The following is a 26,845-nucleotide window of genomic DNA, read 5'->3' as shown; positions in this document are numbered from 1 at the left end:
GTTAGATTACACCTAACGACAACGAACACTACGGAATTCTGTTATCTGAGGAAAACCACTGGTGGAATAGCGCAATTGCGTATCTTCTCCCTCACATGCGAAACCACTGAATCACTACTCCCACCACACAATACTATAAATAAAAACATCTTTCATTTTTTCCATTCATTCCACCAGTGACATCCTTACCAGGACAAGAATTTGTGACTAAGATCCGGAACTCTTCCACGCGGCTGTACAAAATGGAGTTCGTTATTGGGGGCATTGCAGCGACAAGTGCGGGTCTATTCACCAATCCTCTGGAGGTTGTCAAGCACCACATGGAGTTGAGCCAGAAGAGCCAGATGAACAAATGTAGGGCGTTCTTCCACACTGGACTCCAAGTTGCCAAGCATGATGGAGTCAAAAGCCTACAAAAGGGGCTATCGCCAGCTCTTGGGGCATACCTTGTCAGTTATGGCATGAAGTTAGGTGAGATGTTCCACTCATTTTACGCCGTCGTAAAGGCAAAAATAATCACCGGTTCACTCTGCTCTAAATGTCTGTCTGTCTGTCTAAAATCTGCTATGATACATTTTCATTCCATTTTGTATTTTGGTTTAAATTCATTATTGATTTTATTTATTTCCCAGTAAATTACAGGAAAACTTTAATAGAGCTGCTCAGTAAATATATTTTTCGGAAAATTTTTCTATGTAAATATGTATCATAAACTGAAAAGTTTACAAAAGTAAAGCCATTTAAAATTTATCCTGTATATTATATATATTTTTTATCGACGTCAAAGCAAAAATTAAAAAATTGCAATGTTATACCTTATACAAATTATGTTTGTCAACAAAAAATAATGCACAAAAATGTATATATCTTCTAAAATCCGAAAATTTATGTATATAATATAATATCCTCAGTGACAGAATAGTTGTTTATGTACAGGGTGTCCCATTGTATTTACATATGTAAAAAAACAAATTAAATTCATATACTCTATATTCTATAATATCAAGTAAATAGAATGCACATACGAGTATTTCTGAAAAAGAACATTGTAGCCTCCATGCCTGTGACGTTCGGTTTCGTTAATTAGCCAATTCACTCTCCAGCTGACGTCATGCGCCAAGCGAATCGATTTTGGTTCACGGGAATATCATGTCTTGTATTCTTTGTATCATACGTAAACGTATCATAGGTAAAATATTCATAAATTTGGACGAGAAAAACGCTCGTTAATTTTGGATATGTTGTAGTGTTACCCCTGTCCTGAATACAGAAGCTGTTTTTATAAAAAAAAAATGGTCTGGGGCTATTTTGAGAGGTGTGAAATAACATCATGTTATCAGATTTCAGAAAAAAATAAAACTATGTTTCAAAAAGTAAATCTTAAAACAAATCGTATTGAATGTGAAATGGTTAAAAGTTTTAGCTTCCTTTGGGTGATTTAATAAGAGACTTGACTAATTTGACCTTTACTTGTTTTTTTTTATTAACACCTGTGTATATATATAAATCGATATACCCTGTAGCACAATAATATCAGAAAATGGAACAAATATTTATCGAATAATTAATGCTTTGCGTTTATAAGTAAGGCGAGTGTCAGAACAATACTATGTACAATAAAACAGAAATTGATTCCATCATTATCATTTACACAATAAAAATTTTTCATTAGTCTAGAATTCTACGAAATACACCAAACTAACATGCGTTTGCGGTCAAACAACGCATGTTATTATTAGATCATTAATTTTTGAAAAAATTGTTTTCCCAACATTTTACCACAGAAACCTAAGTATGTAGGTGTTATCAAAGGTGGGTAAAGAGGAAATACAGCGTCATAAACCTAGTGACAGCAATAAGTACACATATTTATAATTTTACTTGTTTAGATTCTCATTTTAGCAAAAAATAAAATGTAAAAAACATTTTTCATTGCACAATAAAAAATTGTGGTAGTGCAACAATTGTGTTATGTAACTATATAAAATGGCAGATTTATTTAAGTATGCGGTTTCCATTATACTTTTAGCTACTTATGAACCAAGTTCAATATTTGTCAATATTTTCACACTTTGTGTATCAAATTGACAAATAAATTAACAATAATCGTAATTATTATTATAAAAATATCTAAGTACGTTCTTTTATTAACAGTTTTTTTATTTCTATTATTTAAAATTGCAATCATCAACACATCATCCAGTGTCATAGCAGCTTTTAGATTTACCTTTAATAATACAATAAATACAGTACTAAAATTGTATTAATTTTCTCCAAACGTATCTGTATAAATAACTTTTTTCCAGGCACATACCAAATGGGTCAATCGCGTGGTTTAACTACCAATTCTGGCGGCGATGTGGCTGTACCCAAGAGCGTCCTAACAAGTGGTGCCGGTGGTCTCCTGGGTCAATACTTATCTAACCCTTTCTATCTCCTCAAGTATCAGCACGAAATGGACGTGATGCAACACAATGCAAACAATAGTGATAAGAAGTCTACAGGCTACATGGACACAATCCAGAGGATATATAGGGATAACGGGGTAAGCAGATACAGGTCCTTCATAAATGTTTACAAGCGACGTCACTGTCGAGCTTAGGCAGCCAACATTGCACGGCTAAATACTGTCAACTAGAAATTCCCAAATCTTAGCGCCACCGATATTAATGATTCGTTTACAATGAACATTGACAAACCGTTACGTTTATGTCAACGCTCAGGATAATGCGATTGCTGATTGGCTGAATAGAATCTCGTGAAAAATTACTTCAGTCACCAATCGTGAAACAGAATGTTGTATTTTAATGTACTTTTGTTCTTATTGTTTTAACAATTTTTAATTTTACCGAAATTTAATTGCCAACGTGAAGGAAATAAAATTACTGTTCCATGCAAAATTACTGGTCACGTGGCTTAATCAAAGTTCTGTATATTATGTATGACTGTGTTAATCTAATGCGGAACTGAAAACTGTACGGACCATTTAGAGATTTCGTTAGAATGTACTTCGCGAGAGCAACAATAGATTGGACTTTAAATTTATCAAAGCATGGGCAGTCACTTTGGTCAATTCTAAATTGGAATATGTTTCTGCTGCCAAAATGCAGATTATTGAATTACCCTGTATATAGCTATAAGTAAAAGATAACAATATTTGTAAGCATTCTCATTGAGACAGGCTAACCGCAAAATTTACTCAAGAAAACTGAATAAAACTGATGTAGGTATGTACGTGTCAAAAACAGATCAGTAAGGTAAGGTTTAATCACATTTTAATTTCAAAAGCGTCTACGGTGTTGGTCTGGCCAGACGGAGTAATATCTAATATCTTATCACTTCAAGTGGCCTCACTTGCCGACAAAACTATTATATAACATTAGATTAATGTGTTGCATTTTGTTTAGGATTTACCTGATTTTTTAAGATTGTATATGTAGAGCTTAGAAAGAATTAGATTGGATTTGTAAGATTTGGGGTTTTTCGTAAGGAGAAATAAAGAGTTGAAAAGTGTAAAAAGTGTGAAAATTGGTTGTCGATTATTATGTTGAAAACATGTGAATATTTGCTCTATCTTGCGGGCGTAAATATAAGTATGTGTAACTAAAGAAAAATGTAAATACCTCAGACAAATGACCTGCGTATTGTCAGGGCAGATCAGAACTGTGATGGTGAGATGAGGTGATCATTTCTTAATGTGTGGCCACAAAATATGTCTGTAATCCAGTTAACAAATGTATCAATGATTACTGAATATATTAATGTACGAGTACTTCGTTAGGTACTATTTTTAAATATTATTGTGTCCATTTAACATTAAACATGTACAAGGTGATATATCTACTACCTACTCAATCAATAACTGCATACTACTTATCACCAAACTATACTGTATATTAAACATCTAAACAGATCAGATTTTTGTACTGTTCTTGACACTCCTCCCGGTGTCAACTCCATCCAGAGTTGAGAATCCACCAGCACCAGGTGTTAATGGATGCAAAGGGCAAACTCGCGATGCACCCCACCTGAGTATCGTAAAAAACATCACAAGGCTCACTCAAAAACATTATCCATGGATGTCTACACAGTCAGTACTGACGAGCAAAACAGTAAAGTGCCTCAAATTCATAAACAACTTATTCACATCAAATGTCATTAAAGTTACTAGTAACTGGTTAATCAATTGTACATATTTAGCACATTAATTCATAATAGCAATTCCTCAACAGTTACTAACACAAAAAAATTCTTTCTATAGCAACTGTTATTGTTACTCAAAGATAATATAGCAATGTTGGAGATGTAGCTATGCTCTGCGATAAAACTGGCAATTATCTATCAATACTAAATAAAAGCGCTCAGTGAGCAATAAGCTATAATTTCTAATAAATAGGTATGCTCAGTGAGAAAACTCACGAATTATATGAATAAGCCAACTAAAGAGTGATAAACTAAAGAGTTCAATGAGAAAACTCACAAATTATTACTATTTGGATTGGTTATAATTTGTAATAAATAAGTATGCTCAGTGAAAAAACTCACCTAATATTCAATATTTAATTCTGGCACAATTCACAACCTTTTCATGTCAAAGTCACTACGTAAAATGATCTGTTTTCAAAGTTTAGGTAAAAGAGACTGTCTGAAATTTCTAATCTAGACAATAATCCCAACTTTGTCGGTCTGGACTTATTGCTAGTTTAATTGCTTTATTACTGTAAAAACCCTCTTCAGGTACAGCATACAGCGTCGTAGATAAAGACTGGCCAACAGGGGCGCAAACATATAACTTAAATACGCTTTACAATTATTGTATTGTTTCTCTTCTTACAAAATATTTTCTTGGGGGGACGTAAAATTCAAATCATGCCTACGGCGCACTATAATCCATTTGGACTTAGGTATGGACAAAATTAAGTAGCGCCTCGTAGAAAAAAGATAAAAAAAAACAAAAAATAGCGATTTAAAGCTTAAGAGGAACAGATTACGGGAAAAATAATCATATTTCACCAGCACCGCATTTACACCCTCAAAATTGAGCTCTAAAATTATAATTTTGGAAAAAATTTACATTTTTTTGCTCTCTTGTTTGAAAAAAAAATTCTCAAATGATACAAAACATTTTTTAATAGTTTTTGAGATGAGGAATAAGGATCCATTGTTTACATTGAGCTAAAAAAAAATTTAGAACCCTTAAATTTACGAATATTTCAGTTTATGATGTTTTTAGCTCTAATTTCCGCTCTTATGCATCGATTTGCTTGAAATTTCGAAAGTAGGTGGGGAATAGCTCAAGAAATAAAATACATCCTATGCTGATATGTATTTTTACCCTGGGTTGGTTTCTACCCCTTTGTAGGGGTTGAAAATAAATTTTACCAAAATAATCCCGGAAATCGATAGAGTAACCGATTTGAAGCAAAAAATGTGTCATACAATTTTTTTGATAAACCAATACTTGTTTAGTTATTTGCGATTAAAAACCCAATTTTTCAATTGAATATTTTAGTTTTCAGTCGCAAATAACTCAAAAAGTATTGGTTTATCAAAAAAATTGTATGACACATTTCTTGTTTCAAATTAGTTGCTCTATGGATTCCCGGGATTATTTTGACAAAATTTATTTTCAACCCTACAAAGGTTTAGAAACCACCCCCAGGGTAAAAATATATATCAGCATGGGTGTATTTTGTTTCTATTCCCTACTATTCCCTATTCCCCACCTACTTTCCAAATTTCAAGCAAATCGATGCAATAGGAGCGGAAATCAGAGTTAAAAACATCATAAACTGAAATATTCATAAATTTAAGGGTTCTAAATTTTTTAGTTCAATTTAAACAATGGATCCTTATTCCTCATCTCAAAAACTATAAAAAATGTTATGTATCAATTAAAAAAAAAAATAATTTGCAAACGAGAGCAAAAAAATGTAAATTTTTTTCAAAATTATAATTTTGGGGCTCAATTTTGAGGGTGTAAATGCGGTGCTGGTGAAATGTGATTATTTTTCCTGTAATCTGTTCCTCTTAAGCTTTAAAACACTATTTTTTGTTTTTTTTTTTATCTTTTTTCTACGAGGCGCTACTTAATTTTGTCCATACCTAAGTCCAAATGAATTATAGTGCGGCGCTCATGACCGACACTGTCTATGTAGTTTTGGGTCCGGCTTCTCCATTCTTGGTATAGCTATAGATTTACAATACGTTTATTCCTAATCCTCTTTTCTAAATACATCTTAATTTCTAAGTAGGTACACTTCATTTATATTTAATTTACGAGTTCTAGGTATTCGGCTTGTGGCGTACCGTCAGGGTCGTATTTTTGTAAGGGGCGTAGGAGCTATTGCCGAGACGGTCTCCTGTTCTTGAAAACTTGATTCCTTACCGATAGTGGGGCGGCCGATCATATTCTCCTAGGGCGCATAATTTAGAAATTCGTCCCTGCGTACCGGTACAGTTCATTGGCTTTCAAATTATTTCATGCGTGAATTGCATGAAAAAAAAAGAAGTTCGCTAATAGTTGTCCAAAATAAAAGAGTTTTCCTGCATCACGTATTTCATCCCAGCTATCAAAATAATATTAGTGGAATTAAACAAAGCACAATATCAAAAATCATTGCTGAAATGGCGAATATAAAAGAAAATAAATATGTGGATTCAATTTCCTTCTTCTAGTGAAAAAACTACAGAACTCTTATTGCAGAAGCGATTAGTTTTTCTAATACCTACAATAAGAATAGTGGACTGTACGCATATCCACATTTCGAAACTTGTACAGTATAGCGACTTATATACAGGGTGTTTCAATTCGAGTAAATCAAACTTTAGCCACAAATTGCCTTATCAAGTAAGGGTCTAAGTCGTTCACCGTTTTCACTGTACAGGACCTTATTGGTCGGTTGTTAAAATCATATTATTTACGAAATCTTTGGTATGCTTATAACAAATTGATTCAAATTTGGTGTGGTGTTATCATTTGCACATGTGCGTAATTTACTGTAAAATTTACAAATTTTTGTAGGTCAGTGGCGTAGTAATGAGTCGTAAAGTGGAATTTTTTTACCCTAACTTCTACGCCAATGACGTAATAATCATTTGGGATTCATTTTTGGATTCCGTGGATAATTCTACATAAACAAGGTATACTTGTTAAAAATCGGTATAGTATATCGTTTTACCGAAAATCTCAGTTGAATGGGAGATCGTTCTTCTGATAAGAAAACTTTCTTAAGGATAGGAAATAAATTTTAAATTAATATTATTATAATGTCACGCATTAACTTAGAAATCAAAACAATATTATATGTCTTCACATCGGCGAAACGACTGGTAAATTCTAAATATATAATCCCTTGTGTATTATTTATTGCATGCGTAATGTGGTGAATTTTCCCTCTGAGGTCATTTTTTTGTTGCGCTATTGCGGTGGACAGCTTATTCAATGATACCTCCTCTCAAATTTCATTTGTGCCATTCTGAAGCAGTTATAGGTATGAGCAGAAACGGACACCCTGTAGCGTATATTCAATTAGGAGCAATGATTCCCCTTTCTCACAATATTAGTCAAGTAAGTTGTCTTTATAAATATTAGTAAAATAAAATAAGATTTTTCAAGGGGATCAACAAGAACAGGAACAAGAGAACGTTTTTGTTGGACTTTTAACGATCTTTGGAATAAATTTTTTTGAAAAAATGTAAGTAAACGGTTACGATAAATTTCCTGGTCAATATGGGCCATTTGGCCCCCATTTAAACCCTCTAAGGTTTTAGAATTTTGATATATTTGGTGCGTGCAGTTTGCTACCAAAAATTTTGAAAAAAAATCGAAAAAACTCCAGAAAAGTTATGGCAGCATACAAATTTAAAAAATAACTTTGAGGTTATATAACTTATGTTAGTTTAACATTTTTTTGAACTTTCTTAACTTTTCCTCATAGATTTCAGAAACCCTGTACAAAATAATACTATATCATTCCTTCTAGATTCGAGGATTCTTCAGAGGAGCTACTGCTTCCCTGCCAAGAGCCTTCATAGGAACCTCCCAGTTAACCTCCTTTGCCTTGGCAAAGGAGAGTTTAAACAAACTAGAAACATTCCAAAACAACCCGTTCTTCGCCACCGTCCTGGCAGGGGTGGTTGCAGGGATAGTGCTTAGCATGGCCATGACACCTTTCGATCTCGTTCTCACCAAGATGTATAAGCAAGGTAGACATTCATTTGTTGCTTGCCATACCACTACGACCAAAATATTGTTTTCTTTTCAGCCATCGGCGCCAAGTCGAGCCATCAATACAGCGGTTACTTGGATTGCATAAGGAAGATTTACAGGAAAAACGGCCTGAGACCTTTCTACAGAGGAATGGGACCGCTGTATATCAAACTGGGGCCCCACACGGTACTCTGCTTGGTCTTCTGGGAAGAACTGAAAGGGATATACGCCAATCATACCGAAAGAACGAACAATGACCGAAATTACAGCACTGTCCCAACGCACAGCTTCTACCAGCAGATATTCTCTATTAAAGAGGAGACTCCAATTAACTACTTCAACGAATCAATGGAAGAAAGCTCCAGCAATATTTATTGGTGCTGAATTAGTAAAATTTGAGGTAGCTTGATACTAGTGATTTTTTAGTGAGTTTATAGCTTTAACACAAAAATAATCTAAATATTTACTAATGTGATATTATAAGTCAAGGTGAAAAGTTACCAAAATCGAATACGCATATTTATGTGTAATATTTGAAATTTTAGTTAGTATATCTCTGGTGGTAATCCCACCTTTAGTATTAAATTTTCCAGTTTTGTCCAGAAAAAAAAAAAGTGATAGTAAAAGTCATTATCTATAGTAATTTACGAAGTTTATATTTCATGTTGTAAATATTTACGTTTATAAAATAATTTAATTTATTGTAAAATGTTATAATTTGTTTATTTTGTACCCACTGGATGTGTTTGTAATAAAATATTTATAATACTGTTACACACGATTCGTATTTAATATACATATTTAAACCCTGACAAAATTAAATTCATTGATTTGTAATACCTGAAAATAAACTGTAAAACACAATTGATGACAAATAAATTGAACTACTAATTTTTATCTTTAAATATATCGTTATTTTAATGAATATGACAATACTAAGATTAGTAAAAAATAATCATTTTCACCCGCTCGATTTCATATTAAAATTACTTAAGAGCAGGGCTATAGCCAAACAAAATATTTACCGTCTGACAAATGTTAGTACAAAAATAAAGATAATAAAGAAATAAGGGTAAGATACAGCATCAAAAACGTTGTGAGTTTGATTTACATCATAACATTAACGGCTTAGAAATTAGGTGAATTAATTAACAAAATAATAAACAAATATTTCCTGTTTGTTTTTTGGTTGTGTAATAAGGCCACTAAGCTACACTTTTTAATAAATATTGTTGCCTGAAAATTCTTCAGTGATGTAGATATAGAGATTTTTAATTTGTTTCACCTTTTCTTTTTTTTAATTACATAAAAAATATTTTTAAACCACACTGCTGCCTCTACTATGACTGCATATATTACTGTTACCTTTAGAGCTCTGTATACCTGAAAAAATTACATTACAGCACTTTGCTAAAAATGTATGAGAATCCAAAATTCAGCATGAAATTCAAATTATTTTCACTAGCATAAAAGTTTCAGGAAGAACAAGTTAAAAATCTCTCACATCGACGCCATTTGAATCGTAAACTTTTGTCAAAAGTATAATAGCATTATTACAAAATTGTTTGAATTTACACTGTATAACATAGCTACCAGTTATTTATTCCTCATTTCTCAAATTCACCCCTAGTCTCTAGTAAAGAAAATGTTCGCTCTGCCTGGCCTGAAGTTTCCTCCTGACTACGGTCCTGTCTACCTGTCCGTGTGATATCGTCACAGAATTTAATTATTCACAGGATATCTGGACAATCTAAATCATTTTAATCGATAATTCTATAAATAAAATTGCAAAAATAATTTCTGAGAAATTCCAGGAATAAAGTCCAACATTTTAAAATAATATTCGCCCTACGTCCCACGTCTGCGTACCTATCCACAAAACGTTTGCTAAAAATACCATCGCGTGACTATGACACCGGTTTACGATAAAACAAATAAAACCACGCGAGTAATCAGTAATTTATAATATAAGCACAATCCGTGTACCTACGTCGAGGAAATCCGCCTAGCCGTCTATCGTCTTCGTCTATCTATCCTACCCTAACCTCAAAAAGTGAACGAGAAAGAACGAAAATAGATGAGGGACATAAATAACAAAATGTTGCTAAGGTATGTTAATTGCTCATCGAATGATTTGTTACTAATTATAACAATAATTAATAAAATCACTTACAAGGTAGGTATTCACATAGATAACAAAAATTAATAAAAACGCCAACAAATACAATTTACGATAATTTAGCAAATAGTTAATCAAGTATATCTACCTATTGGAAAATTATAATATATAGGTACAACAGTATTGTGTCGTGTACGCTGTACAATTATAAGTAGGTATTACTTAACGCTGAATATTTTAATAATCAAAAATTATCTCGATTACTCTCAGTTATCGTTTTATCTGGTAAAAAAACGCCCCCGTAAAACGTGAATGTTATAATTTGTGGGAAGCCGGTCAAAGTCCAAACTTAAGGTTTTTTTTTTGAGTTCGTGGTAAACATTAATTATATATTTCAGTATTTGTATGTAATACGTATTCTATAAAAGTAACGATTTACACCTGAAGTATTGTATTAGGATAGGAGGAAAATAAAAGGTTTTATGAAATTTTGATTTTTAGATTGTTTATTAGATATTTCTGACTGTTTTAGTATGCATTTCCTTAAAACAATGCAACAGATACATTGTACATATATGTAGGTAGGTGTCTACGCGCATTTTACCGATAAGATTAAAGATTGCACAATGTTTGCTAATTTTACAGTTTAGAATAAGTCGACAATGTGATGCAAATAAATACAAAATTAACATATCAGGTTTCAATTTATTTTGTAAAACAAAAAAATTAAATTTGTATTGCATTTATTTATGAGACGACCTATCCCTTAAAAATATCATCTTGGTGCATCAGCATTAGCAAGCACACCTTTTTATACTGAATTTTGATTTGTTCAAAGGGATGGCGCTTTTTTCACGTACCAGAGCCGTATGCAAGGAAAAAGCAGAGGCCTTCAATTTTTTTCGCTAATGTGAAATATTCTTATTAACATTTCAATTTGAGCTCTTCCACTTTTTGTGTTTGTACAGCTACCCTACTACCTACTGCCTATAATTTTTCCTAGACAAGATTAAGCCCATGTTTTCTCTAAATTTATTGAACTACAATAATATTTTAATGATGACATATATACCTAAATTCCTTAAAAAATCTGATTCATCACCCGAATTTTGCAAGTATATATTTTACGAGAAAAAAAAACTTGTATAGGTACTTCATATCATGTATTAAGATACTTAAGGCAAGCAAAATTAGTATAGTATATGATCGTTATCGCATTTATCTATGGTTACCTTACAGATTTATCAGTAAAGCTTATTACAATAGGTAATTATTTAATAGTTTCAATTTAAACTTCATATACATGTTATTAAAAAGTAAGTAGTACCTATATTTTCTAGACATTAAAAAGTTAAAACATATTTTAACTATGTAACTTCAATTCAAGTGATATTGAATGTGTTTTATTTTAAAAGTGATGAACTGAAACCCAGAACTAGTGAAATGGTAACTTCTTGGAACTTAAATATTGACAACCCTATTAGCGTTTTAAATTCAATTTGAGCCGCATTTTAATATAGTCTGCAATTAGTAATAAATCTTTTAAATTAAGAACACTGCAAACTGCAATGTACTGGAACCTTTATACTTTTTATAATTTCGCATTGACATTAGACCTTGAGGAATAATGAATATTTACTTAAAATATATTTCCTAAACCACAAAAATAGGAAATTTGGCCGTTCAAGTATAAAACTCGATGGACCAAGATAATATTTAGTTAAAATAATCGCCAAAGCAAACATGAAAAACGCGAAATTTTAATATCGGGTGCACTTTTCAAAACTGTAAGATTTACAATGATTATTTTTTGTTAATTTTACAGATATAAAAAAAAGGATGTTGCATCTCAGTTTTATTTAACTAAATCTTTTTCAGAAAAGAAAGTATAAGCAATAAATGTAAAAAGTAATCTACACCCAACATGGATTTTCTCATAGGAGGACTGGCAGCCTGTGGGGCCTGCGTCTTCAGCAATCCTTTTGATGTCCTGAAAACTCGAATGCAACTACAAGGCGAACTAAGAGCACGAGGCAAACACGCAGTATATTACAAAAACGTATTTCACGCCGGATGGGTAGTGGCGAAGAATGAAGGATTGACGGGTTTGCAGAAAGGTCTGGGCCCAGCCCTTATGATGCACACTGTGAGGAACAGCGTCAGGCTGGGTAGGTATTGTATTGGTAATTGGCATATAGTATAAAATTTTAGATATATTTAACAGTAATTAATATTTTTTCAGAAAAAAAAAATTTTGACGTTTGTTTTTGATATTTGGAATTTAACAATTTTATTACATTGTTATGTCTATTTTATGTCGATAATTAATTGATAATACTTGACCATTATACATGGTAAGTGGTTTCTATTTATAGGTAGCTACCAGTGGTTACATAAAGAAGGATATTTGACGGACAAAAATGGAAAAACCATCATCTATAAAAGCGCAATAGCGAGCGCTGTGACAGGATGCGCGGGGGCGTTCTTGGGAAGCCCCCTGTTTTTGATAAAAACACAATTGCAGTCCCAAGCAGCGAAAAGTATTGCGGTAGGGACACAACACGGTCATAGAGGCGCTTTGCACGCCTTGAAAGATATTTACTTGCAGTATGGAGTAAGTTATGATGAATTTACAACTATTTACCGTTAATAAAACGCAATATTTTATGGTGATTGCTGAAACATATTTTTCAGGTATTTGGATTATGGAGAGGGGTTAGTGGTACCATGGTAAGAGCGCTTGTTGGGTCAACAGCTCAATTAACATCTTTTGCGGTGACCAAAGATATACTGAATAATTACGAGACGTTCAAAAAGTATCCCCTGGCGAATTCCCTGATTTCGAGTATCGTTGGAGGAATTTTTCAGACTGTAATGATAACTCCGTTCGATTTAGTTTCCACTCGATTATATAACCAAGGTACGTTTTTCTTCATTCGTATGCGTAATTAATTTCAAGTATAGATTTAGGATTTTTTTAATTCTAGGTGTCGATGCTAAAGGAAGAGGTCTGTTATACACAGGAATAATAGACTGCTTCCTGAAGATAGGAAAGTCCGAAGGATTCCTCGGATTCTACAAAGGAATAGGTGCGAATTATATGAGATTAGCTCCTCACGGAGCTTTGTGTTTAGTATTTTGGGACATTTTAAAAGATTTACAAATAAAATATGTAGATACTAGAAAGCATCATTACTAAAATGCATTTTACACTTAATTTATTTTTGTAGATAATTTTTTTGAATATGTATTAACTTTGTGATTGTGATCTTATTTGTATTTATTTTTACAAATGTACAGAAGTCCGTAGAATAAAACTGCAAATATATTGTATATATATGTATTTCATTTTCCCCACAAAAAAATCCCTTGAAATGCTATTTATGTGGAAAAAGAAAATAAATTGACACTAACAAAAAATATAAATACACCTAACCTTTATTTTTACAGAAATATAGAGGTAACGGAAGGATTCTCATTTTAACGGGTTGGGGAATAAGTAACGTCCGTTTTTTCAAATTTAAAAATTCACATGAAAATTAAACGCATTGTCAAATTGATACATGTAGTTCGAAAGAGAACTTATTGCTCTATCACATCGGTATCCAAACTGTGTTCCGTGGAACCCTGGGGTTCCCCACAACCTCTCTTGGAGTTCCGCGACTCTGTCAAAAATTCAAAATTTTGAACTAACAAAATTCAAAAAAATTTATACTCTTACATAAAACTAGTACTTAGAAATATATTATATAATCAGTAAAAAATGTGTTCGAAAATTTTTTTAGGTGTGGTTCCTCAAAAAAATCTAAATGTTGGCAGGGTTCTTCCTAAAAGTTTGAAGACCACTGCTCTATCAGACTATGTTCTTGGTGGCTTCATTAGATTTAATTTTTGTGAATTTTCATTCATTTGAAATGGAATATCAAGAAATTAATCATTTTTGGCTCTTGCTTCTTTTTGTTTTTAATCGAGATGGGAAAAACACTGAAGGAACGCAAGCTGCTCAGGAAATTTTTGCCCTGTATAGTGACATTCCGTAGAATTTGATGAAAAGCAATTGAATCGACTCCTTCACAAAAATCCAAGACAATCAACAAGGGAATTGATTCAGGAGATAGGATGTGATCACAAAACAGTAGTAAACCACCTGCAGTTGACGGAAAAAGTTCAAAGACTCGGCAAGGGGGTCCCACATCTTTTCAACAAGAACAATAAGAATCAACGCTCCACAATTGCCGCTAGTTTACTCTGTCGTCATTGATCAATACATGGTCCATGGTTCTGTACGTGAACTTGAAACAACAAAAAAACGGTTAAGCCCCAAAAAAACAAGCAAGTCTGCGAACAAGAGCACAACTTCATCATCAAAAGACAATGTTATGCGTCTACTGGGATTGGAAAAGTATTCTTTATTACGAACTCTTACCAAGCAAACCATCAACGCAGAACTCTATGTCCAACAACTATGGCAACTCCATATGNTAGGAGTTCCGCGACTGTCAAAAATTCAAAATTTTGAACTAACAAAATTCAAAAAAATTTATACTCTTACATAAAACTAGTACTTAGAAATATATTATATAATCAGTAAAAAATGTGTTTGAAAATTTTTTTAGGTGGTTCCTCAAAAAAATCGAAATGTTGGCAGGGTTCTTCGTAAAAGTTTGAAGACCGCTGCTCTATCAGACTATGTTCTTGGTTGCTTCATTAGATTTAATTTTTGTGAATTTTCATTCATTTGAAATGGAATATCAAAAAATTAATCATTTTTGGCTCTTGCTTCTTTTTGTTTTTAATCGAGACGGGCAAAACACTGATGGCACGCAAGCTGCTCAGGAAATTTTTGCCCTGTATAGTGACATTCTGTTGAATTTGATGAAAAGCAATTGAATCGACTCCTTCACAAAAATCCAAGACGATCAACAAGGGAATTGATTCAGGAGATGGGATGTGATCACAAAACAGTAGTAAACCACCTGCAGTTGACGGAAAAAGTTCAAAGACTCGGTAACGGGGTCCCTCATCTTTTCAACAAAAACAATAAGAATCAACGCTCCACAATTGCCGCTAGTTTACTCTGTCGTCATTGATCAATACATGGTCCATGGTTCTGTACGTGAACTTGAAACAACAAAAAAACGGTTAAGCCCCAAAAAAACAAGCAAGTCTGCGAACAAGAGCACAACTTCATCATCAAAAGACAATGTTATGCGTCTACTGGGATTGGAAAAGTATTCTTTATTACGAACTCTTACCAAGCAAACCATCAACGCAGAACTCTATGTCCAACAACTATGGCAACTCCATATGACTATTCAGCAAAAAAGACCTGATCGATATGACGTTCTTTTGCAACATGACGATGCACGACAACATATTGCCAATATAACCAAATGGCTGTTCAGGAGTTGAATTGGGAGGTTATGTTCCACCTGCCTTAGTCTCCTGATCTGGCGCCTTCTGATTTTCAGCTCTTGAGCTTTTTGTGTTCTTTTAACAATGACAGAATTAAGGAACTTGGTTGGATAAGTTTTTCGAGTCATAACTGGAGGATTTCTACTGAAGAGGCATCGAGAAACTTGTTGAGATCATGAATAACAATGGAGAATACATCACTGATTAGTTTATTGATAATTGTATAGTTAAAAATAAAACATCTTAAATTTGAAAAAACGAAACATTATTAATTCCCCAACCCAATAAAATCAATTGTTTAAGATTTTAAAGCATTTATAAAGCAATTATGACAAAAGATTGTGTTTCGGGAGTTGGTAAAAATAGAGGTGTTGGCAATAAAACCATTTCAAAACTCAGTACATTTACTCTGATCTTAATAATGATGAATCTACAATTAGATGGAATGTTAAAATATTAAAGTTCTCAAAAAACACTCGAACTTTTCTGTGTATAAAAGAATTTAAAATAATAACAGTAATTAGAATGTAAAACATTAAAAATTGGTTGTTAAACAACACGTAAGTATCAACAGTGCATAGATTTCACTAAAAAATTACAGTAACGCTATCCATTTTAAATAACAAGTCAAAGATACTCCTGAATATACCGCTTACAAAATCTAGACCTACTAGTTATAACTTTCAAAAAATCTCTCATCACATCTGAAAATATAATATAAGAATAAATGTGTCGATGGATATAAGAAATAATTCAAGGAAACCTGAAAACTACTAGAAATTTTTTAAAATTTTCTATAAATCCTACAAAAGAAATTGTTAACTTCTTGATACTAATTCACAAAAGTAAAAATTAAAAGATTATAATTACACAAATTATCAGTTTTCCTTGAAAATTTTCAAGTTAAATACTCTGCCGTATGAGTCGTAGAGAACAAATATATAATGTTTCCTTAAGGATAATAGTGCCTTGATAAGGCTTAAATGAAAATGTTAATATGTATTTACTTATTATACAATCTGACACAAAAATAAAATTTTTATATCTCCTTTGAAACTATGATATATAGTGAATCACAATATAATCCAATGATTTCAGGGTTACGATAACTAAAGTCTAACCATAAGATAATCACAAATAAGTTAAAATTGCACCCAACTACTATTTGTTGCTGGACCCGCAGGTGGAGCACTGAAAGTAAAGTTATAGTATTATAACATGCTTTTTTAACTCTATAATCATTTATGAATTTAGTGATGATTTAGGTTAATAAAAGAAATAATTTATTTATTTTATAACGATTTTACAAACAGTAAATGTGGTATCTTAATAGAACAAAAGTATGAACAAATTATCAATTGCTTTGAACAATTAATGCTAACTAATCATTACTTTACATCACATTAGTTATGCAGGGTGTAACTTCAAGTGGGGGTCAGTTTTTAGGTGTATGTAATAGTACGTGTATCAATCAGAAATTATTATTTTTTAAATAAGGTATTAGTCATGTTATAACTCGACTTTTAAAATACATTTAAACTTTTTGGTGTACCGCTACTGAACATAGCCGGACTGAAATTGTATTTTAAACGAACTTTATGACACTAACTGAGCGGCATTGTTTATATATAATAAGGTTAAAAAGAATTAAGTTTATAAATGTTAAATTTAGCCTCCATGTAAATATAACCCCCATTTAAAGTTATATAAAATAAAGCTACGTAATAATGATATGAAAACAAATTTTAAAATGTAATGGTTCTTACCTTGCTTGTGCTGACGTAAACTCGCCCCAAGAATCCACTGCCGTGCTATCCGTTTTTGGAGCATGGGCTGGAGATCCAGCTGGGGAACTGCCAGGAGGAGCTGGCAACTTCCCACCAGGTGGTGGGGGTAATAATCCCAAGCCACCCCCATTACCAGGTTTTATTTTCGACCTTGCACCCCCCTCTGAACCATCTTTTTTCGTAATTTTCATATTAATTTTAATAGTCTCACCCTCTTTGAAGCCTAAATCTAAAGCTGGCCCGCTAGCAGGTTCCTCACTAATCTGTTTCTCTTTTTTTATCCATTTAAAGTGGTCCTGTAAAGCTACATTCAAATCAAAGGAATCAGATCTGTCTCCAAAACCAATACCAATAAAGGCATTCCTCCCTAAAACCGGAAAAGATGATATACTTCATATAATACTTAAATATTTTTAAAAAAGTCTTAGTTTTCCACCAACCATTGTCATCCTGAATACGTAAGACAAAATATCTAGAAGAATCGCTAACTGATTCTATTGCTATTCCTGGATATGCATCAATGGGACATTTAGCAAAAAGTTCTCCAGAGTTTTTATCTTCTAATTTAATTGCCAGCTCATTCCCTTTTGAAATCAATCTCATCCTTCCGGTCCATGCTGGTTCAGCCAAATTCCAATCAGCAGCCCTACATACAAAAATAAAATTAGTGACTATTGGTCAGCAATTTGTAAACATGATATAAATAGGAGAAATGTAATTATTTACAGCTTTTGCTTTGGAAAGTAGCAAATGTTTACATGTAAGATTAACGGAAGTGGGCGGATATTTTAAAATTTGGCAGAAAATTATGTCGTAAAAATTTTTGTACTTACCGATAACCTCGATTTGATGATCTCGGTGGTATATTGAAGACGAAAACCTCAGGTTTTACAAGCAAAACACTTTCATAAGAATCCATATTACCAAATTTGCAATCGTGACAGTTTATTGACACTTCACCACACTTCTTTTTAGAGTCGACTTGACAACTTGACAAGACAATCACAACACACAATACAACAGTTCAACAGTGTTACCACAATTAAATGTATTCTGTGGTGCTAGCTGCTAACAACATTTCATAAAATCCCCACAAGGTCCTTCATTGATTAACTCAATGCTATTATCAGAATAGATCTGTAATAGGCAAAAAATATTTTATGATTTGTGATCATATGAGCATAATATATAGTAATTATGACTAGTTGTCAGGCCAAACCGTGCATTTAACCTTTACTCGTTTTAACTAATAATTTACTAGTTTAACAATTTATTCTTTATTCACTTAGTACATATTTTTTCATTCTTCTAGTCAATCCAAGGATCTCCAGTCTCTACCTATAAAATCCATGGCTTGACCAATGTAGTAACGAAATAGACAAATCAAATAGACAAACTTTTATTTTTTTTAATTCATTTTTCATACCATGTAGACATTTAGTATAAGTTTGTTAAAACAAATATTCTTTATATTAATTTTACTATAACAATTTTTTATTCATACCTACTCGTATAAGAACTATTTTCTTTGGTAACTTTAAGTTTTTTAAGTTTCTGACCACAGTCAAAATTTTACTTGCTTATATTTTTGATGACAGATCAGGGCACATCGACGTGTACGTCTGAAATGGATTTAAGTTAAAGAAATAGTGTTAATTTTATCTCAGTATTTTATTTAATATATTAATAGGTACGTATAATTTACAAAACTAGCTATATAAACTTGCGTCAGTATTTGATAAATCCAATAATGATGTCACTGAACATAATCAGGGCAGTACTCAATAAAATTAAATTTAAATAGATTGGTTAATTAACTGGTACATTTTTTTAAGATAATTTATTTTGCACAAGCCATGGAGGACGAACTGCTGACATCAGGAAGTAAAAAAAGTATGGTGTCTCAGCTATGGACAAGGTTATCTCAGGTAAACACCTTTATACTATGCTGCAGGAATGCTTTTTTTTTAATAGTATTACTTTTTAACATTTATTATTACACAATTGATATAATGAACTTCTTAATATTTTCAAAATTTGCTTATATCTCCTCTAGTTGGATAAGGTAATATCGCGATTAAAAAAATGTATAATAAAAAAGTCACCTTATCCACAGGTTTATCAGAGCATGCTGGATAGATGGACGCCCCACAATAGAGCGAGGTGGGCAGGCACACTAGTGCTGCTCGTCCTCTTTGGCCTGCGCATCGTTACTAAGCAGGTACTCTCATATAATTCTGTTGTATGTTCTAGTGGTACCAGGGAGTGGTGGACAGGACAGTGCCCTGGCAAAAGTCGCGGTGGCTCGCAGCCGTCCTCCTCCTCCTAGTCTTTTTGGCCCGAGTGCTTTATGCACAGGTACTACAGTTGAATAGTTTGCTTTCTGTTCCCCTTATTCGTGTACACAGGCTTGTGGGTGATGAGTTTGTATTTCCCAATAGCAAATTGTTATTCGTTTCTACTGTCCTTTACTCATTCAACTGCTTATTTGTGGGTGTTAAAATTAGTTTAAAATTATGTACAAAAACTCCTACGTTTTGAATTTAGTGCTTGAATGTGCTTGAATATCATATCTGCTTACATTTTTAATTTTTGAAAAGTGTATTTGTCATTGAATTTTGTTTTGAACATTGAAGCAGGAGAAAAAATGGGCTGTAACTAGGCGAGTGCTATTTTTTATGTTTATGTTATTTTTTTATGTGATAATCGTGCCTCTAGATTGTATGCGAAACCTACTTCCTTAAATTCAATATTAGATAAACAACGGAATACCATCATTTGTTATTGGGTTATATGATCAATAAATTCATCATTTCTGCCCTTTCCACCACTTGGGGATGCATATGTGTACTGGGTAGTTTTTTCTATTTTTTAATGTTATATTTTTCAGGGTTGGTATATAGTCACTTATGCCTTAGGCATTTACCATTTAAACCTGTTTATAGCATTTCTCACACCCAAAATAGATCCTGCTATGGATTTTGATGGTAAGTTTTCAGTAAAGGAATTATATTCGAATGCAGTCTATCAGGTGATATTTCTCGCCTATAATTTTTTTAATAAATTTGTTTTTGCTCATTTATCTTTATAATCCATATGAACTCTATGTTTTATATTGATTAAATTGTTTTAGCTGAAGATAATGGGCCAGAATTGCCAACCAGGGCGAATGAGGAGTTTAGGCCTTTTATAAGAAGGCTGCCTGAATTCAAGTTCTGGTATTCCGTCACAAAAAGTACAGTCATTGGTTTAATTTGTACATTCTTTGAGTGCTTCAACATACCGGTATTCTGGCCGATCTTGGTTATGTATTTTATTACGTTATTCTGCATAACAATGAAGAGACAGATCAGAGTAAGTTGATAACATTGATAATTCATAAGTTTCTTATTAGATCCCATGGTTCCTCCAACGTTATTTACATATGGAGTAAATGTTATTATCTTCTTTGATTCTTATCTAGCCTGATATTTAAGAATGATTTGCACAAATTTTATTGTGAAATCATTTTAAAAATACTTGTTTCTTTCAGCATATGATAAAGTACAGGTACTTACCTTTCACTCATGGTAAACCAAAGTACCAGGGCCATGAAGAAACTACAGGGAAAGTTATAATTTCTCCAAAGTGACCGAAGTTTATAGTTTAAATGCTGATTTAACCAAAAACACTAAAATTTCAACACAAATGAGTAATTATGTAGGATATTTAAAAATATCCTGATTAATCATTTGCTGCAATTATTTTTTTATATTTTCCAGTGTATTTATGTATGATTATGGAAATTTTGTTAGTAAATTTTATCTATTTTATATGCAAGATATATTTCACTTCTAGAAAGATATTCATCTGTATTGTTTGTATGTATAAAGAATAATTTATAGGTAAACTGCATAGTTGCTATATACTAAAATAACTGTTTGAAGTAAAACAAATTCTTTATTGTAAATAGTTTTCCTTATACAACTTCAATTTTTGTAAGATGTGAGAAAGTTCTGACTGTTATGTGAATGGTTTATTAAGATAAATTGGATTTTTGTTTTAAATAATAAAATATTTAAAAGTATGATTTTCTTGTTTTCTTAACATTAATAAAAAACATTTCTGCATTGGACCTGAATAAGCAGAATAGATATATAAATTTAAGGTTTAAATTTGGTGTAAGGTGTATAAGATAACATTACCACATTAAAATACAATCCAGTTCAGCATAAAACTATAGTTGCTACCTTCAATTTTTTTGCACATGGTCTTGGTCTATTTTAGAACATAGTGGTCCTTGCAAACATCTGTATAATTGTTTTCTATAAATTCCCTATTTTTGTTTGTAAATTATCTATGAATACATTAATTACTGTTGCATTATCTGTATTAGTGGGTGTTTTCATTTTTTTTTAAATATTAACTATCATGCAGAAGTGCAAAGAAACAATATCACTTAAGAAATTTTGAAATGCCACCACACTCAGTCCCGTAGACAGGAATCTACTAGTTAATATTTAATATGGTTGACTTGATCAGAATCACAACTCTTTCTCCAAAACCGTTGATTGAAATTTTAGTCTTATCGATTTATATTATCCTATCACTATACCTGTAATACTTACACTGGAGTAAGTTTGGAGTAATATATAGCAACATATCTCTGATTCTCTTTACCTAGCTGTCAAAACGTTTGACATTTCCCAATACGAATAGTTAACCCCAAAAAAATAGTAAGTGGAAAAATTACGTAATTTCTCGCAAGTCCTTTTAAAACACTTATATTTTTTAGATTCAGGATGGTTAAAGCATCCCAAACAGGAGGCGTCAAGCCTATGTCCATCACTGGGCGCCTTACCAGTGAAAGGGAAAGACTTCTAGGTATGACCGATGAGGAGAGAGCTTTTCGTAAACAATGGCTGAAAGACCAAGAACTGTCTCCGAACGAGCCCCGAAAAGTACCGGAGATGTATAAAGCCACTTACAATCCTATCCGAAGACTATATAGAGCTCCTCTGGATTTGCTAGGAAAGGCCCTCGAGCCAGCACTTGGAGCCCAAAGAGCATTAACTATACGATACTGGTCTGGAAAAGCTTTGTTAGGCATAGCTGGGGCGTATTGGTTCACATATTATTTTAAGTACTGCGCAAACGATTGGACTCGTAAGGGTGGCTGGAAAGTTGTTCAGTCACGAACAGCTGTCGTTGAAGGAGATCCTGATTACCCTAAACTTTCTGATAGAAGCGAGCCACGTGATTATGCTGATAGAGGTTTCAAGAATATGGATTTAAATTTATAAATGTGTTGTAGTGCGGTATTTAAAATACATAGTTCATTAAATAGACATTAATTGTGTGCATTTATTTCTTTAAATAAAAATAATTGGATCTTTTTTAAATTAGTCTATATCAATTAAAGCTGATGATAATTTCATACTGGCTAAAGTAACTAAACAAAATCAGTTTGAAAATGAATATATTAATCTTATAAAATATAAACGGTACATTAACAGTAAGACAAAGTCCCAATTATATTATTTTTAATTTTAATATACAATCACACATCTACAAAAGCCTTATGCAACTTACCTAAACTTAATAACTAGATATAAGATGAAAAATACAAATATTGAAAAGAGAAACAAATACAAAATATAATAATTATGTGACCCTCTCGATAATCTTAAAACTTTATTCATAGTCGTCCCTAGAAAGCCGCCTGTTCTGTCCATGTCATCATCTACATCTCTCAGAAGTTTATCCTGATATTTCACCTCATTACCTATGTCTATAGATAATGATTTCAAAACACCAATTTTCTCCTGAAGTTCATTAGTCATTCTATCATTTTCTTCCTCAACTTCATTCGAATTTTGAGGTAAAGGCTCATAATAGTTGCCTGCATGAGCTCTTCTCATTTTGTAAGTTGATGCCAGATTTATAATTTTATTTTACACTATTAACCAACAATACTGTTTTGAAAAAATTTTATTTGAAAACGATTGACGTGTACCTCGAAAGTCAGGTTAAGTTTAGAATTTTGACAACCCAGCAACTGACACTGACATAGAACATATGTTTTTATCAGTACTGCCACAGTTTAGGAAATAAATGAAAATTGAGAAACTAATTAACTAATTAAAATTAAATTAAAAAATTTTATATTATAAAGTCCTTTTGAATGAATGATTAAAAATATTAATAACGATATAGATTAATGTTGGAAATATTTATATTATCGTTCACAAGTTCTATTTGCGCTGTTGGATACAGTGATCTGTCAAATAAATCCCACATGGTTCATATTTGTTATTTATTTAGTTTTTTGACGATTTTTGAAGACGTGTGGTAGTATTTAGTGCAAATTTATAGACTCAAAACTCAAAAGATTGCTAAAGCGATTATATAAGATGCTGCGGTAACAAATACAACGTAAGTTGCACTTTCTTATTTACATTTTTTGCTTTTCTACATATAAAATTAATCTGAATTGTAGACACAAATTTTAGCTATTTATTTTGGGTGAATTCATGTAGGGGGTAGAAATCATATGTATGGTAACATTCTGAATTCACCGTTTTCTCATAAATGTTAAACTTGGAAATTTGTTCTAACTAATTAAAATTACGTTTTTAAACCTGTTTAGGTCTTAGTGGCTACTTTTCACAATTATCTAATGATGGTCGTACTATTTTAAATATTAAACATTTCGTTTTTTTTATTATTAATTTATTCATTTGTTATGTTATAATTATTGTAAATTAAATCATACATATTATAATTAAGGCAGATAAATATTCTGCGCATAGGAAACCAATAACAATTAATGATTATATAAGTACATGAAATTGTTAGCCCACTTACAAAATTATGAATATGGGCACCTCCCTCCCGTCTCCCATCTCTGGAGGCGACCCGAGACATGACACATTATCACTTACTTCCATATATTAAATTTTAATATTCAACATGATTTATATGAAAATTAATAACATCCTGATCGTAATTGCGACATTAGATTGGGAGTTTCAGTTAATAATTTTCTTGTTAGGTAGAAATAGTTTTACGTTTAAATTCTTGTCGGTAATTAAGAAATAGTTCCTCATTCCTGTTTACTATATATCTGGGAAAATATTCTGTATAAGTAGGTAAATGAAGAATGAATGAAGAAGTGTTATGTGAATTTCAACTAAAACAAGTATGTTGAATGCAAACAAAAGATGATGGGAGAAAGAAAACTTCAGAATGCAAACATACGAACACACACTGGTATTGCGACATGATTTCTTCAAAAATAGATTTCCTGTTTGTCTTATGTGTGTATACACTATGGGTTACGAAATGGCGAGCAGAAAACTTTTTTCGTAGTTAATCTAAATAGAATTTGAAGGTTACACAGAATAAATAAATTGGCGGTATTCATGAATATAATCCAGATTTAGAACGCGTCAAGAAATAAAATATTCATAATTTGTAACTGGATATACATGTTTGGTGTTTGACACAATTTGATTATACTTCGAATTATACTTATATTTTTCCACAAATATAGTCTGTTAGAGATAGAGTTTATGAGTCGAGCATACTCTATATTTGTATATTGTTAAAATTACAATCTAGTATAACATCCAGCTAAAATTATGAAGAAATTATCCTCAATTTTATCAATATTGTAAGCGTATTAACCTTCTTCCAATGTTATTAAATAAAGTGGGTAGTAGGTACTACTGTAGTGCTATTATAGAAGTCAAGAAATAACAAGGTTTGATTGGGACGCAGCTGTTTAAAAACTGAACTCTTCGTGCCGACTGGAAGCATTCAGGATTCCGTATTTCTACATAGGTTCATATAGGACCTTAAAAGTCCTATATCTTTGTCTTGATGAATGCAAACTTCCATATTCGTTTGCTTGAGCTAAACTAAAACAATTAAAGGCCTGCACATACATACGCGGTAATGTAGCGGTGGCGGTAGCGATGGCGCATGGCGGTGGCGTTATTTGAAATAAAACATATTAACGCGGTGACATTTGCGATAGCCTGTGTCCATTTTTATAAAATCATCACCAAACGGCCTATTACCGTTTAATATGAATGCTGAAATTGAAGTTTTTTTAAAAATTAATGCTAAAATTGAAATTTTGCTCTTTATTGAGGATCTTTGCTATTTCATCCCATGCTTTATTTTTAACACGAATATTTTTATAATGAGGATGAGACAAATCATACAATACATCGTGTTTTTTACACAGTCTATAAGTTTTTCCGTGAAATTATCGTCACTAGCCCTATTCAAAAATATTGATAGCGTGCGGTAATGGTGGTCAAACACAACAAGACGCATCTTACCGCTACCGCATTGTAGAACGCTACAAAGACCGCTCACAAGCGACACGTATGTTTTGACTTTTGACAGTTTTGACTTTGACCCATTTGTTTCTATACGTTACATTAAAACGCCACCGCCATAGCTACCACCACCACTTACATTACCGCGTATGTATGTGCAGGCCCTCGATTGACCCACGCGTTTGTTGCCACTTTGCGGCAAGCAAAAAAGTGTGTTTGTTAATGATTCAGTAGGCTTTGAACTTTTTTTTTCTTTATTTTATAGAAAGTTTTGACATTATTTTTTTTGTGTTAATGTTTGCTTTCTATAAGTTTTTTTTTCAAATGTGTGTAGTACTGTGATTTTTTAACTTCTTCCCTTTCACTTAAAAATGTCTTGATTTGCACGTGGAAGATTTACGTACAACCTTATATTCAGCGTCCCATATTTTGAAATTGAAAAGGTGTCAACTCTGGTAGCATTTCTTCTGCCTTCTCTTCTTCCTCCATTAGAATTAATGGTATTTTAAATAAATTGTCGCGGAAGCTCATTTTATCAGCCTGGATTCATTGACAAAACAAGTAGAACTGATTTCTGAACGCTGTCGACTTTTTGAAAAAAATAAACAAGCAATATGGATAGACCGGCGATATCCTTTGGCCCCACTGCTTTATGGTGCACTCCAAAATTTCAGGTGTTTATCTATATTTTCAACGGAGTTATGGTCAGATTCCTGAGAATTATGTCCAGAGTCCTGAAAAGATTACATGCGGTGCTAGGACTATCGTTTTCTACTCGCTGGCAGAGGCAAACGGGATTTTCAGACGCCTCCCTTATCACGTCAATCTCAACGGACGTTTGTAGGTGTGAACGTCATGTTGACCGAGGTAGATTTTTGGGAAAATGGTCAGCGATATTATCTGTTACTTTTTACACTTTGGTATTCTCGGAATGGCACGAAGCTCAGTTGAATTTTGCCAATCTGGCATGAGAATTGAATTC

The 26,845-nt window shown here is 32.4% G+C and overlaps 7 protein-coding genes across 9 annotated transcripts in view; 5 read left to right on the top strand and 2 right to left on the bottom strand.

Annotated features, from left to right (window-relative positions):
* The first annotated feature begins 181 nt into the window (after positions 1–181).
* Positions 182–8,943, top strand: LOC108906720 (solute carrier family 25 member 35-like). Its single transcript, XM_018710059.1, has 4 exons — positions 182–471; positions 2,307–2,545; positions 7,986–8,208; positions 8,268–8,943. The coding sequence occupies exons 1-4, from the start codon at positions 243–245 to the stop codon at positions 8,594–8,596; spliced, it is 1,020 nt and encodes a 339-aa protein (XP_018565575.1). The 5' UTR covers positions 182–242; the 3' UTR covers positions 8,597–8,943.
* A 1,138-nt stretch (positions 8,944–10,081) lies between these two features.
* Positions 10,082–13,664, top strand: LOC108906710 (solute carrier family 25 member 35). The gene is made up of 5 exons (XM_018710049.2): positions 10,082–10,321; positions 12,210–12,499; positions 12,707–12,945; positions 13,026–13,251; positions 13,319–13,664. The coding sequence occupies exons 2-5, from the start codon at positions 12,256–12,258 to the stop codon at positions 13,528–13,530; spliced, it is 921 nt and encodes a 306-aa protein (XP_018565565.1). The 5' UTR covers positions 10,082–10,321; positions 12,210–12,255; the 3' UTR covers positions 13,531–13,664.
* Positions 13,665–16,132: 2,468 nt separating this feature from the next.
* On the bottom strand, positions 16,133–18,550 carry LOC108906731 (NECAP-like protein CG9132). The gene is made up of 4 exons (XM_018710079.1): positions 18,367–18,550; positions 17,974–18,179; positions 17,513–17,900; positions 16,133–16,937 (listed from the first exon to the last, which is right to left on the bottom strand). Exons 1-4 carry the CDS (start codon positions 18,450–18,452, stop codon positions 16,889–16,891), a joined length of 729 nt encoding a protein of 242 aa, XP_018565595.1. The 5' UTR covers positions 18,453–18,550; the 3' UTR covers positions 16,133–16,888.
* Positions 18,551–19,108: 558 nt separating this feature from the next.
* Positions 19,109–21,602, top strand: LOC108906709 (protein RER1). 3 transcript variants are annotated; one of them, XM_018710045.1, is made up of 6 exons: positions 19,109–19,223; positions 19,369–19,461; positions 19,787–19,891; positions 20,424–20,520; positions 20,667–20,887; positions 21,066–21,164. In XM_018710045.1, the coding sequence occupies exons 2-6, from the start codon at positions 19,390–19,392 to the stop codon at positions 21,162–21,164; spliced, it is 594 nt and encodes a 197-aa protein (XP_018565561.1). In that variant the 5' UTR covers positions 19,109–19,223; positions 19,369–19,389. The 3 variants fall into 3 exon arrangements, with proteins under 3 accessions (XP_018565561.1, XP_018565562.1, XP_018565563.1); XM_018710046.1 differs by lacking the exon at positions 19,787–19,891 and adding an exon at positions 19,650–19,754; XM_018710047.1 differs by lacking the exons at positions 19,109–19,223; positions 19,787–19,891 and adding an exon at positions 19,650–19,754 and having other exon boundaries at positions 19,390–19,461; positions 21,066–21,602.
* Positions 21,603–22,174: 572 nt separating this feature from the next.
* On the top strand, positions 22,175–22,914 carry LOC108906705. Its single transcript, XM_018710041.1, has 2 exons — positions 22,175–22,248; positions 22,308–22,914. Exon 2 carries the CDS (start codon positions 22,315–22,317, stop codon positions 22,813–22,815), a length of 501 nt encoding a protein of 166 aa, XP_018565557.1. The 5' UTR covers positions 22,175–22,248; positions 22,308–22,314; the 3' UTR covers positions 22,816–22,914.
* Positions 22,915–23,040: 126 nt separating this feature from the next.
* On the bottom strand, positions 23,041–23,569 carry LOC108906706 (BET1 homolog). The gene has a single exon (XM_018710042.1). It carries the CDS (start codon positions 23,431–23,433, stop codon positions 23,101–23,103), a length of 333 nt encoding a protein of 110 aa, XP_018565558.1. The 5' UTR covers positions 23,434–23,569; the 3' UTR covers positions 23,041–23,100.
* A 258-nt stretch (positions 23,570–23,827) lies between these two features.
* The window catches only part of LOC108906736 (tripartite motif-containing protein 2), a 59,152-nt gene continuing 56,134 nt past the window's right edge, over positions 23,828–26,845 (top strand). Inside the window, exon 1 of the mRNA XM_018710087.2 lies at positions 23,828–23,947. The gene's annotated coding sequence lies outside the window, so the exon portion shown is untranslated. The remainder of the gene's footprint in view (positions 23,948–26,845) is intronic.

Source organism: Anoplophora glabripennis, unplaced genomic scaffold (assembly GCF_000390285.2).
Source record: "Anoplophora glabripennis isolate ALB-LARVAE unplaced genomic scaffold, Agla_2.0 scaffold187, whole genome shotgun sequence".
NCBI classification, from domain to species: domain Eukaryota; kingdom Metazoa; phylum Arthropoda; class Insecta; order Coleoptera; family Cerambycidae; genus Anoplophora; species Anoplophora glabripennis.
Note: the sequence above shows the minus strand (reverse complement) of the source record. Positions and strands in the feature narration are given on the sequence as shown.

Bases quoted from the DNA above. Each gene is read 5' to 3' on its own strand.
- LOC108906720 (XM_018710059.1), top strand. From the start codon at position 243: ATGGAGTTCGTTATTGGGGGCATTGCAGCGACAAGTGCGGGTCTATTC. The intron at 472-2,306 runs GTGAGATGTTCC...ACTTTTTTCCAG, and splicing joins CAGTTATGGCATGAAGTTAG to GCACATACCAAATGGGTCAA. The intron at 2,546-7,985 runs GTAAGCAGATAC...CATTCCTTCTAG, and splicing joins GGATATATAGGGATAACGGG to ATTCGAGGATTCTTCAGAGG.
- LOC108906710 (XM_018710049.2), top strand. From the start codon at position 12,256: ATGGATTTTCTCATAGGAGGACTGGCAGCCTGTGGGGCCTGCGTCTTC. The intron at 12,500-12,706 runs GTAGGTATTGTA...TTCTATTTATAG, and splicing joins GAGGAACAGCGTCAGGCTGG to GTAGCTACCAGTGGTTACAT. The intron at 13,252-13,318 runs GTACGTTTTTCT...TTTTAATTCTAG, and splicing joins CACTCGATTATATAACCAAG to GTGTCGATGCTAAAGGAAGA.
- LOC108906731 (XM_018710079.1), bottom strand. From the start codon at position 18,452: ATGGATTCTTATGAAAGTGTTTTGCTTGTAAAACCTGAGGTTTTCGTC. The intron at 17,901-17,973 runs GTTGGTGGAAAA...TTCCGGTTTTAG, and splicing joins ACGTATTCAGGATGACAATG to GGAGGAATGCCTTTATTGGT. The intron at 16,938-17,512 runs GTAAGAACCATT...CTTTACTTTCAG, and splicing joins TTTACGTCAGCACAAGCAAG to TGCTCCACCTGCGGGTCCAG.
- LOC108906709 (XM_018710047.1), top strand. From the start codon at position 19,390: ATGGAGGACGAACTGCTGACATCAGGAAGTAAAAAAAGTATGGTGTCT. The intron at 19,462-19,649 runs GTAAACACCTTT...CCTTATCCACAG, and splicing joins TATGGACAAGGTTATCTCAG to GTTTATCAGAGCATGCTGGA. The intron at 20,521-20,666 runs GTAAGTTTTCAG...AAATTGTTTTAG, and splicing joins TCCTGCTATGGATTTTGATG to CTGAAGATAATGGGCCAGAA.
- LOC108906705 (XM_018710041.1), top strand. From the start codon at position 22,315: ATGGTTAAAGCATCCCAAACAGGAGGCGTCAAGCCTATGTCCATCACT.
- LOC108906706 (XM_018710042.1), bottom strand. From the start codon at position 23,433: ATGAGAAGAGCTCATGCAGGCAACTATTATGAGCCTTTACCTCAAAAT.